Source organism: Phalaenopsis equestris, unplaced genomic scaffold (genome assembly GCF_001263595.1).
Source record: "Phalaenopsis equestris unplaced genomic scaffold, ASM126359v1 Scaffold001307, whole genome shotgun sequence".
In the NCBI taxonomy this organism is placed as follows: domain Eukaryota; kingdom Viridiplantae; phylum Streptophyta; class Magnoliopsida; order Asparagales; family Orchidaceae; genus Phalaenopsis; species Phalaenopsis equestris.
In genome coordinates, this window is record NW_018165746.1 from 1,218,017 (window position 1) to 1,231,578 (window position 13,562).

Below are 13,562 nucleotides of genomic sequence, written 5' to 3' on the forward strand. Positions count from 1 at the left end.
GAGATGATGGTTATCAAGTGACAATAATCAAACAACAGCGGTCAACTCATGAGATTATAATCGAACGACAAAGATCGACAAATCATAATTTGATAATAATGATTTGATAGGTATGATCGATTGGCATTTCTGTAAAGGATGTTAGATGACGATGTCTCAACATAAATAGTTGAGCAGTGGCAATCCGATCATAGCGATCAGGTCAGGATTATCAATTGACATACATTCAATGACGACAATTTAACAGCGATAGTTGGACAACATTGTTTGGTCTATAGCAATCTAATGACAGAGATGGGGCGTAAAATAAACTAAATATACACAGCCAAACAACAAACAATTTTAATACACTATATTTAACTAATACTAGATTTATTTTATTCTACGTTCTTTTCTCAACAAAATAAATAATCCTACAGTGAATATACACATTGAAAGCACGTGATTTTTTTAAAAAAAATATATTTCGTATCTACAAGCCACAAATTAAGCATTTTGAGAAAAAAAAATCATGTTAAGGGCTTGATATTAAATCTTAACAAGAGTATTTTAAATAATAAGGGGCTGTTAAGATTTTAAAAATAATTCACATGTTTTTATATATATTTTTAAACAGAAGTAAGCTTTTTTAAAAAATATAAACAAAATTTAAATATTTTAATTATTTTTTTTAAATAACTAAATATGTTTTGAAATATTAGAAACATTCTATTTCAAATTAAAACATAAATAAAATAAAAAAATAAAAAAAAATTAAAAATCATAAATATATCGATTCGGTAGTACAAAAATAATCACATCGAGGGTTTAATTTATAAATATCAATATTTTGGCTGGTCTGAATGTAATTATCCCAAATAAAAAAAAAATGGCCCAAATCGGCCCTTAAATTTAAATAACTATCATATGAATTAAACAACCAGACGTCCAATTAAATCCCCTTTGAATAAAATACCAACACGTACAAATACCGGCCATGTTGAAGCGTCACAGCAGGTACATGCCCTTCAATTAACTTTTTAACCTTCTGATACAGAGAATAACAGGCACATCAACAAAATGACAAATGAAACTAACCAACAAATAACTATAGGGGCAATTTACATAAAGGCCACCCAATTCCTATGTATTTACATATCTAACATGTGTAAGATGGCATATATGTATAAATTGAAGTTCAAGTGTTAGATTTGTAAATATATAAGAATTAAGTGGTATGTATGTAAATCTTCTGTGAGTACAAAAGTTTAATGGCAGTCACCTGGAAAAAAGAGCAGCGGTGTTAATGTTGCAGGCTGAAGCTGGATCTATGAGGCTGCCACAGAATGAATCCTCGTCAAGAGGACATGATGGAGGAAGAGTGTGGTCAGGGATGATTCCGACCTGATATCAAGTTTGAAATTGGAGCTTCATGGAGGTTCAGATGAAATATATAAAAAAAAATGAGAAGTGTTAAATGAGATCATTCTAATCCCAAAGTTTGTAACTTCTAAACAATGAGGTGCGCTTTGAGGCTCGTCTCTATGATTTTTGAAAAGTTTAAAAAAAAATTGCATCTCATTTGATACAACATGAGGGTCTCACATAGTGTAAGGCACACCTCACTTCAATTTTGCTAAGGTGTGTGCAATTAGATCCATGATTTTCTTTAAAATAAATACAAATGAAAAAACATTACAAAAATATTTATTACCAAATAATATTCAATTGAGATGTAATTGAAGTTGAACATCAACATAGTCATTGTTTTAAAATTTAAATTATTATTCTTATTAATTGTCATTAGTTAGATAGAGGAAGTGATTGAGATTGAAGATGAGGTAGATAAATGGGAGAAAATTGAGAACTAAGGATGGGGCGGTGGAGAAAACAAATCATTGTGCGGATAATTCTAATGAAGATCCATTTAGTATGAGAGTGATGACACCTTTTGAATTTAGAAATTCTAATCTTGGTGGCTTGTTACATTCTTATTGATAGGGATAATAGGAGTGGGAGACGGAGTATATGTGTTGAAACTATTTTGAATTAATAATATTGTATTGTCTTACTACACTGTATGAATAGCCCTCCTTATTTTATTTGATACTTGGATGTAAAAATATTAATTTTTTGCAAAATTTTGTTATTGTTTACTATATTAGGATGATAATATATTAATAAATAAGAATAATAATATATGTAGCTGTGGCTTAGAAATGTAAAGTACAAACCTTGTCAATGTCAGTATGACCAGGAGTTTCATAGCGTGCTACTGTGACAGCCAAGCCAGAGCCATCAGAAAGTTCAAAAACTGACTGTATTTTCCTATGTACAGTAAATTATAAGCCAAACTAATAAAGACAGTTTCGAGGGTTTAATCATAAAAAGAAAATTGATTACCCTTTTCCAAATGTACGCTCCCCATATAAGACAGCTCGCCTATTATCTTTAAGGGCTCCAGCTAGTATCTCACTGGCACTAGCAGTTCCTCTATTCACCTAAGACATGAAGCATACAGTTTTACTTATTTAGTAAAGAATCTGCAACGCGGTTGTAAAACATTACCATTCATATTTTCAAATTGAAATATGCATAATAAAAAAATAATTTCAAATTTTTCCAGTCAAACTTTTATCATGGAATACACACAAAAAGAATATTTAAGCAAAGGCAAAGTCATGCAGCAAACAGAACATGGCCAAAGCCTACAATTGTGTAGTTTCTAAACGCAGGAAACCAAAATCCCAGTCCACCAAAATGGACAGACCGCATAAGCTGGTGCCTACTGAGTGCTACAGTTTAAATCAAATGTTTATTTAGATTTCACTGTACCATGCAAGCTTTAAAAAGAAACCAAACAGTTTAGTTCATCCCAATCATTAATAACACGGACGTTAACAATTTGAAGTTGAATTAGTAAGAATACAGCACTACACAAAAAAATTGGTTGAGTTCACTCATCCCTTTTCTAATCCCCTTCTCTCAACCGCTCTGATTCAATTTCCAAGTAGTGTTCTTCAATTCTAGTTTACAATAAAAATTTCGCACACCCGAGTGACCTGTTTAAGTTTCCTCCATGGCCCAAGCGAAAACTCATGAATCTCCAACATGATCTCCATGCTAGCCACACAATCAGCCTTCACACAAGTCTCGAGCATACAAGGCACCAAACCTTTGCTTAAGACCCTCTCCTGGTTTTGCCTGTTTTAGCCTACTTTGTGTGCATCTCTCTTGTTCACATTCTCTCCCATTACTCACCCATGTCCTCTTATACTCCCATCTAACACTAACACACCAACCTCTCTTTCATTCTGTTCCCTAGCCCTTCTGCCCCTATGCCCCCTTTATAGTGCATCTGCTGTGATCCTCTAGTCCACCTCACCAACAACCAGTTTGCTCCCTACTCTCTTGCTAAAATACTCTCATTGTTGCACCTCAGTGCAGAATAAGACCCCGCCACATTACCGATAATCCTGGTCTACATTACTTCGCAACTTAGCCCTATCTCCCTTCAGTGCTAGCCTAGAGTTCATAACTCTCTTCGCTTTGCTCCCAATAAAAAAATCAACAATAATGAACTCAAATTCCATGTGACCAACAACATAACACCCTCCAATCTCACACCTTCTAACTTCATTATGTGCAAGTCCTCTCTCAAAAAAACAATTCCATCGCACACAAAAGCAAGTAAAAAAAAAAACAATTGCTGATCTTCAATTCGGCTAAATTATAAGGTCATTGATCTTCAATCCGATTAGTTTTAAGGACGCCTCTATGATCTTGATTAGGCTAAGCTAGAGGAATTTTTATCGAGTCAAAGCTAAGCCTCCCACCATTCATCTTAAACCAAATTAAACCGAGATGAATGCTCAACATCGATTGTCATGCTTAAAAAACGCCTTGCGATAACTTCATAGTCATTTGGTAGAAGAATGTATGGTCATTGTGCGATTAAAACTTTGTTGATACACCCATAACCTCTAACTAGAGGTAGATAGGGTGTTATTGCCTTGCCCATATAGCAAGTTCATAAGAACTAATATTGAGATAATTCCAATATACAAATCATAAGTCTCATATGTGAGCAGGCAAAACTATAAAACCTAGCCTTCTGGACAACTCAGAAATAGAACAATAAGTTCCATATTTCAAAAGAGAGCATGGGTTTTGATTTTTTTTTTTAATTCGGTATTACATAAAAAAATGTAAAGTATTTTTCTAGAGAAATTGTAATACTCTAAAAGGATTATTTATTTTATGAATTCCAAATCGAGCAAATTCCAAATGCAACTGTCCCTGACACATAACACCCCTAAAAACAACATTGTCAATGATTGTCAAATGCGATGTTGTGCCCCATGCCAGAACTAACTTCCAACCAATGACCCTTCCCACAAGTACATGTCACTGTCTCATGCCCCGAACTTGATCCCAACGCTACTCCACAACTCGGCACCAGCTAACTCACATCACCGCCCCCATGTCGTACCCTAAATCCTACATATACGTGCCCTAGAAATAAACTATTTTTTTAATTTATATTAATATTGTGAAAATATTTATTAAAAATTTAAATTATTGATTAAAAAATTGAATTCATTTTATAACAAACCAAACATAAAAAAAAATTTCTTGTATTTATTTTACAACTGACCAAACAACCTTAATGAATCAAAAGGTAGTATTAATTTACACTGCATTCTCAAAATGCGAGGATTCTTAATACCAAATAAGAAACCTAAATGACATATTCTCATGCCTATTAATTGAGAACAATGCAAAACAAACAAACCAATTAAATCAAAATTTCAAGTTCCAAATGTAAGCCTCATTCAAACCCAATTAATCTGGGTAAGCACAGAAGTAACAAGCCTTTCGAATCATGATTAAGCATTGAGCCTTCCAATAGATGTAAACCATAATCTAAATTAAATTAGCATTAGCCCTCATGCTAGCAACATCACCAATCAAAATTAAATCCATTAAATAGAATTAAAAAAAATCTTCTATGTTTTCGGCAAGTTTCATCTAAAGAAAAGCCATACCAACACAATCAGAGGCTCTGATGCAGCAATGGCATTGCTTCCATCTGTCTCATATATATCACGGACTCCACGGCTATCGCAAATATAAACAATTACACCTTTTTCCAACCTGATCAACAAAAAATTTCAATATAGGTCAACGAGTCACATATATAAATCACACTTTCAAAAAGCAATCACAAACACCACAAATGGGTTCAACGATAAAGAGCAAAATCAATACAGCAACTTGAAATGGCAGATTTAGCCCCAGAAAATAATACAAGCACAACCAAAAACTAGCGTTACATTTATAAAAGGAAGATCAGTAGCAGTCTGATAAACGTCAAATCTCTGAAAATGAACTCATAAAAACATTGGCATTACTGAAATTATTTATTTGAGAAATAACCACCTATTATATTATGAATCAAATTTCAAATACTATCCCGTTGTTCCAGATTTTTAAATAGAGAAGACGCAAATTTATGCTTTTGAGTGAAGTTAATATTCTGAGAACTCCAACACTAGCAAGGCTAGAAAGGCTAGCAAGGCAACAGGAGTTAACACAATAAATTAAAAGAAGAATGTTTGAATAAGAGGTGCTTCAATTGCACCAACTCGGAAAATTGAAAATGCACCCTTAGCACATAAAAAATTTATCAGCAATGTGCAATCCATTAGCCAATAACAGGACTCCTTTGACCAAGATGGTTTTGCAAAACTGTAATCGCCTTTTATTCTGGGCCATCTTAAAACAGAAAAAGCAAAAGCGTTAACAATTTATTTGGTCATAAATCATAGCATAATCTACCATAAATAATACGCTATAAGAACCAAAATCTTTCCTTATTCTATTAGACGGATCTCATAACAAATATAAAGTTCCTATATACTGACTTCCGAATTAAATGATGCTTTCTATCCCAAATTTTTTCAGCATCATTAAGTAAATTTTAAAAATTTGCAAAAAAAAAAAAAAGACGAGCATACATCCTTTTATTCCACAAAGTAAAGGCTTCAAGCATGCGTATCCTGTGCACTACGAAAAAAAAAAAAAAAAAAAAAAAAAAAAAAAAAAAAAAAAAAAAAAAGCCTTGCTAGTGTTAGAGTTTAACATTCCCTGCAAAAGCAATCTGGCATATTGTCAAAATTTCCAGAGCTGGTTATGAGATCACCAAACTAGGGCAGTTATCGCACTAATTTCATTATTTTAACACGGCTACTGGACCTACCTTCAAAATGCTCTATCTATTTATTCATTGATACCTACACATGACTTTTGCAGAGATTGGGCTCGTGCATATTAATTCGCATACAAATAGAATAAAAAGTGAAAGAACGATAGCTAAAAACCAAGATATGACAAACAGTAGAAAAGAAAGGAAGATTTACATACATACCACTCAATTCTTATGCATTTACATATCTAGCACCTAAACTTCAAAATGCACATACATACAAACTTACACATGGATGAGTTGTATTTCACTTTTTAAAGTTAAAATCGTGGTATTTTTTATGTGATATGAAATATTTAGGTGGCAATGTAAAAATCTAAGTTTAGGTTATGTAAATACAAAGGAAATGGTTAGCATATATGTTAATGCCGCAAAGAAAAAAAATACTTACCAAATCTTAGCAGTTTCAATACCTTCAGCAAACAATCCACCACTGCATCAACCACAGTAGACAAATCAATATGCAAGTTAAATTGGTACTGATACATGCTACAAATCACCTGTTATCTCGAAGATCCAACACAAAGGATTTTACACCACTGCCTCTTAAAGACTCGATAGCATCCCTCACGGCCTCTGCAAGAAGAACAATGATAAGAGTGGAATTAAAAATGAGAACTATCCAAGCTATACACAAAAATCACACATTATAGCTATCAGAAAAATTATCATTCCAAAGTATTGAGTTAAACGATGTATAAACTCTCAGTTTGCGTATTTATGAGGCCCGTTCCTGACAGACAAGAGAGCATCAGTACAGTACAAAAACTAAAAAAATAAGGTGCACTGCATAGATTATTTCTCAAACCGAGTTTTTTTTGAGAAATTGTTTTGCTTAAAAGTTTCTTTCATTTCAATATCTATCTTCTACTAAAAGAAAGGCGGTATTGTTCTGGGCCTTCTAGAAGTTGTTTGGGAAGCAGATATAGTGATAGGGTGGTTGTGGAACAGCAAAGAACAAATAATAGGGGAGGATAACAATGTTTCGAAGGGTATATGAGATGAAATTGCTGTTGCACAGCATATTCAGCGCATTCGACGGCTATCAGAACTGAAAATAGCAGTAAAGAGTGGCACGGGTGGTGAGATTGATCCACCACCTGTGCCAAGCAAGCTAAAACACACAACTTGTAACAAGAAGATGATACAACACTCCAAAGAGCAGAAAATAAGAGAAAAAACTTAAAATTTATAAAACAGAAAAACAAAAATCCAAACAGCCACCAGACAACATATATAAAAACTTCTTCATAGGAAATAACCTAATTAGAAAATAAAAAATAGAAAAAATAAACAAAATAAGGAAAAAAAATTGCTGAAATTGAACTGAGACTTCATCCCGAGCAGGATGTCATCCTACGATCGTGGAAGGTTCCACGATCCAACAAAAAAGCGCAAGTGATACCGCGAAAGTCCCGCTTTCGTGATAATATCAAATCCCGAACCACTCTCCAAGGGTAGGATTTTTGTCCTCCTCTCAGGAAGCTTCTGGGATCGACCTGTCATAATCATAATGAAGTTATTATATTGTTGTGTCAGAGATAACTCCAATATAAAATCTACGCTCACATCCATCTCAAACAACTCTAAAATACATGTCATTCCAAAGTATATCCTGATAGAATAAATAACCATTCACTTTTGGCACAACTAGAGCTGAAACTGCACGTAGACGGGTATTCTCACAAATCAAGCGTCAAGTCATTAAATATAAAACATATTTTTCCCACTCATACTCAGAAGGGAATATATGATAAACAAGTTTATCTAGTGGAACTGATCCTAGAATGAAATCTATGGAATTTTAGACCACCCTCAGTAGTGGCAACCTTAACGGGCAGGTTATACGTCAGACAATCCTAAAATTCACTTAGTTGGGGTTTCTATGTGTCCAGTATCAACTCTTGGGCTCACTATCATTTAGGACGAAAAATGTTAATCTTGTTGGAACTTCTATCACAAGCTCAGCCTCAAGAACCTATTGAATTACTAGTATCTCTCCCTCGTCAAGTGGTCTCCCTCGTCAAGTGGTCTCCCTCGTCAAGTGGAAATAGATAGTCCTCTTTGACATTCTTATTCTCTTGTGTCACTATCAATTTCTCCAACGGCTCCCAGCTCAATAAAATAGAGCATCCCTCTGTTTGAGCATTCAGACCCAGTGTGCCCAAAGTCATGACACTTGAAGCACTTCCAAGCTAGAATGAATTTGGGGGTATTAGTGGGCTCCACGTTTTATCTACTCTAGATTAGCTTCTCTTTTGATGGAATTAGCTTGGGTGCTCTACTAGGTATACTCTTACTGTCTGATTCGATGGCTAAACTCTATTTTAAGGGTGGTGGGGACTCAATATTGTTGTGTTGTCTCTCACTTTCAAGGCTGAGATATGAAAATCCTGTGATATCCAATAAGATTGTAACTATATCACATTGTCAATTGAAGGTCTCAATCCTCCAAAATAACTCACTACAATGTGCTTATCCGGTTCCATTAATTCACATTTCAACATGATTTGATCAAATTCAGTTGTGTACTCTTCTACAGAAGAAACTCTTTGGCATGGGTAGTGAAATTTTATGAACATACGGTAATATAGAAAAAGGTATTTGCACTGCATCTCCCTTATCATCTTACAGCTGATGATGATCTTACTCTTCCCATTCCAGCTATTGAATACACATCAAGTTCTCCCACCACAAAGAAACATTCTTCCTGAGTTTGATGACTTTCAATTTAACTCACTTGTTCTAGGGAACTGTCACGACCTAACCCGACACTTAGAATTAAATAAGACGGGAATAGTGATCGGATGATATTAACATCTATCCACATTTTTATAACTTTCAATACATATAATAGAGTCACTAATCTATAAAATGCAATAAAATCAAAGCATCCGAAAATAATAACATCCAAAAATAGCATCTCAAGCCAGTATTAAACAATATATCAATGTCTGGAATAAATGGTAAAGAGAACTATCTTAACCAATCTACATAGCAACAGTAGTCCTCCTCCTGTAAACTAAGTCTCTTCTATCAGACATATGAACCTAAAATTTTCTTCTCCTGAAAGAAAACATTAACTTCTATTGTAAGTATAACTTCGTGAGTAATTATAATCTAATATGCATTAAATTCTTATGTTATGTTATGCATGAATGACAAAAAAAAAATGCAGTTTATTTCATTAAAACTTTAAGTTTATCTATTCTCATTTTACTTTAAGTATTTACAAATTTATCACTTTTAATAGTCATCACATGATGATAGTCATACCCGAAGGTATCATAAAAAATGTGCCCGAAGGCACCTTTAAATTGTACCCAAATATACATTTTTATTATTTTCTTTAACAAGCACGGATACATTGCATCCTCTGTCATTACTATCTAGAGATTATCCAGTATAACTTAAACATTTAACTATCATTTCATTTGCTTTTAAATTATCTCCTTTTAAAAACATTAAAAATTCATTTTCCCTTTTCTAATACATTTTCTTTAATTTGTAAGCTACAACGTGCATAAAATAATTGTCTAAGGCATTAAAAAAATTCTTTATTGAATAAACTTTAAATTTAACACATATAAGAAAATAATTATTCACCTTTGCTTTCGAGATACCCCTAAAATATTTCTCCTCAACTAACTTCTTTGGACAACAACCAACATTAAAAGAATGTCAATAACATTTGATAAGAAATCTATCCTTAAAAAAATACTTAATTTATCTAATGACATACAATTAAAATAACACAAATAAATAATTATATTAATCATTACCTAAAAAGATTTGGTTAGCTTCCTCGCATAAGTCTTCACTTTCTCCCTTCAAATTTCAAAACTATAATCTCCTCAACCTCACGTACTTTCTAATTCAAGTAAACTTTATTTTAAGATTAACTTCCTGAATGAAAACATTAACATTAAATACTGTTGGCGAGGAAGATCCGCCACCTATTCTTAAGCAAGCTATAGACACGCCACTTGCCATAGGATATAACTAACTAAAAAATTAGATAATAAACGCTCAAAAATCATAAAATCAGAAAACTGAAATCCAAAGAGTCACCATACAACATATATAGAAGTTTCCTAATAAGATATAACCTAACTAAAAAATGAGATATAGGCAACAAACCAAAAAATTAAAAAAAAATTGTTGAAATTGAACTAGGACTACATCTCAAGCAGGATTGCATCCCACGATCACGGGAGGTTCCATTATGCCGAGAAATCATGGAAGTAGTATCGCTGAAGTCCCTCTTTCATGAGAATATCGAGTCTTGCATCAGATGGGATTAGTAACCTTCATATGGATATCTCAGCCAAAATAAAAATTGACTTTTCATTAATTAAAATTTAAGAAATTTGTTGGAAAATTCTGCACCACCTGTCATAATATTAGCCCTCTTCATTTCATTGAGAAACATGGTTAGAATCCCCACAAAAAATTACTTCTCGTATGCTAACTTGTTAGCTTCACCAATTGTATTATTTTGCTTCTCTGGATAAATTTTGTGGAAACATATATTCGTATAGTAGGAAAAGCTTTTGCTAGCAGTCAAAGTGAAAGAAGTTTTCATGAAAATCTTACATCATTCACAACATATTGATGGAAAGGGGAAAGGGGAAAGAGGAAGTGCTTTGCATTCAAAATTTGGAATGATTTCCATATACAACTCGAATCTAAGGAGCACTCAATTGGCATAAAAATAATTAATTTTCATTTCAACAAAATTCCTTCTAAATACAAGTCAACAGTTCCTATATATAGAAATGGGTTATAAAAATAAAGTCAAATAGATTTAATACAAATATAACCCTATCTGAAACTAAATATAGTCCTAACAAAACATTCAAATTAAACTTAATATTATCCAACGAAGATGATAAAACCTAACAATATAGATTAAGAAAAAAATGAAAATCTATCCAAAAATAAAGAAGAGCATAGGAAGGCATGCAAATGGCAATTTTGTTTGATTATGGCCTAGTCCAACTCCATGTAATTGACATATATTGAATCTTAACTTTTGTGGATTAATTTTTGTGAATTTTGAATAACATTTTTTCTCATTGAATACATAGATAATTCACCTATAAATAGGCGAGTACAAGAGATAAAATGAGGGAAAAAATCTTCCTACAATTAAGTAATTCTTATAATTATGGAATAAACATGAATACCTATAATTAAGGAATTACTCTTTTTATACTATGACTAAATATAACAAGTACTAAATAGAATTAAAGTAAATAATAATGAGCGTAATTCCACACTCCCCCTCAAGGTAGGTTGTACAGATTGTACATGCCCAACTTGTTTGTTAGCTCATCAAAACTGGACTTAGGGAGAGCCTTGGTGAGAATGTCTGCGGTTTGGTCTCTAGAAGGAGTATAAACCAATTCAATGATTCCATTGTCCACCTTCTCTGAAATGAAGTTTCGATAAATCTCAATGTGTTTCATTCGGTCATGATGAACATGATTCTTTGCGATACTGATTACAGCTTGATTGTCACAGAACAACTTGATAGAATTTTCTCCCATAATTCCAAGCTCTTTGAGAAATTTTTTGATCCACATTCCTTCACAGATACCAAGCGTCAGTGCTCTGTATTCTGCTTCTGCGTTACTCCGAGATACCACCGATTGCTTCTTACTTCTCCATGTCACTAGATTGCCGCATACATACGAGCAATACCCAGAGGTTGATTGTCGGTGGATATATCTCCTGCCCAGTCAGCATCAGTAAAGACTTCTACCTTTTGACTATCATTCCTTTTGAATAATAATCTTTTCCCATGTATCATCTTTAAGTATCTTAAGATACGGTTGACAGCTCCCATATGTTCCTCAATAGGACAGTTCATGAATTGACTTACTATACTTACTGAAAAACTTATGTATGGTCTGTTGTGGGATAAGTAAATAAGTCTTCCAACAAGCCGCTGATATCGTTCTTTGTTGACAGGTAAACTATCATTCTCCATTCCAATCTTTTTATACGGGTCTATTCAATCTTTTTATACGGTACGGGTCTATTGGAGTGTCTATTCGTTTGCATCCAAGCATACCAGTTTCTTTCAATAGGTCCAATGTGTACTTCCTTTGAGTTACGGAGATCCCCATTTTGGATCTTGTAGCTTCCATTCCCAAGAAGAACTTCTAATCTCCGAGGTCCTTGATTTCGAATTCATGGGCTAGAAACTTCTTTAGCTTTGTCAATTCTTCAGTGTGATCACTGGTAAGAATGATGTCATCAACATACACAATAAGTACAACAATTTTCTTCTCGGATCTTTTTGTGACCATTGTATGATCAGCCTGGCTTTGAGTATAACCACACTTGATTACTGAATTGGTGAATCAAGCAGACCAAGCACGGGGAGATTGTTTGAGACCATACAGAGATTTCTGGAGCTTGCATACTTTGCCACTAGGGAAGGACCCTTCAAGACCAGGCGATAAATCCATGTATACATCCTCTTCAAGATCTTCATTAAGGAATGCATTTTTGACTTCAAGTTGCATAAGGGGTCAGTCTCGGTTTGCTGCAATGGAGAGTAGGATTCTAATGGAGTTCAGTTTGGCTACTGGGGCAAATGTCTCTTGGTAGTCAATTCCGTAGGACTGATTATAACCTTTTGCAACCAGTCGGGCTTTTAACCAATCTATGTTTCCGTCTGCCTTACATTTGATTGTGAATAACCACCTGCATCCTACTGGTTTCGTATCCTTGGGCAAATCAGACACAATCCACGTTCCACTCTTTTCTAGTGCAACAACTTCTTCATTCACAGCTTTTCTCCATTCCGGGTGTGAGAGAGCTTCTTGAATAAAATTCGGAACTTTTATGCTGTCAATAGCAGTTACAAATGCACGATAGGGAGGAGATAACCTCTCATATGAAACAAATCGGGCAATAGGATGTTGAGTGCAAGGAACATCAGAATCATCTTTCACAGACGGGGTAAGCTCATAATCACTAGTGTCTATAAATTTCGTACCTGAGTGAGTTTCAGAGAATTTTGGAGCCGGATTAGATTCTTGGACAGCAGCTGGAAGCGGTGTTAGGTTCTCTATTCTTTCAGCAGTTCTATTTCGTCTTGTATAGACCCGAAGTTCCTGAGGAGTGGGTTGTGTAGACTGAGGAGGTTGAAAAGGAGAAGGTGTGGGTTGTGTAGACTGAGGAGGTTGAATAGAAGACGGAGGTGAGGGACCCGTGTCAGTTGGTAAAGGAACACATGGCTGTTATTCACTATGACTACTCTTCATGGCAGTTGGTCAACCTTGGTAGTATAATTGATGCT

General features: G+C 34.1%; 1 protein-coding gene across 5 annotated transcripts in view; it reads right to left on the minus strand.

Moving 5' to 3' along the window:
• Positions 1-783: 783 nt before the first annotated feature.
• Positions 784-13,562, minus strand: part of LOC110033847 (carboxyl-terminal-processing peptidase 2, chloroplastic) — a 32,579-nt gene continuing 19,800 nt past the window's right edge. For 3 of the 5 annotated variants that reach the window (XM_020737980.1, XM_020737977.1, XM_020737976.1), the window contains exons 10-16: positions 6,748-6,823; positions 6,639-6,680; positions 5,028-5,136; positions 2,383-2,480; positions 2,214-2,307; positions 1,262-1,383; positions 784-1,027 (exon numbers count right to left, since the gene is read on the minus strand). In XM_020737980.1, coding sequence (XP_020593639.1) covers positions 1,012-1,027; positions 1,262-1,383; positions 2,214-2,307; positions 2,383-2,480; positions 5,028-5,136; positions 6,639-6,680; positions 6,748-6,823 — 557 coding nt within the window. In that variant the 3' untranslated portion in view covers positions 784-1,011. Of the gene's footprint in view, positions 1,028-1,261; positions 1,384-2,213; positions 2,308-2,382; positions 2,481-5,027; positions 5,137-6,638; positions 6,681-6,747; positions 6,824-13,562 lie in introns of those variants that run through there. The other 2 variants (XM_020737978.1, XM_020737979.1) reach the window with 2 other exon arrangements.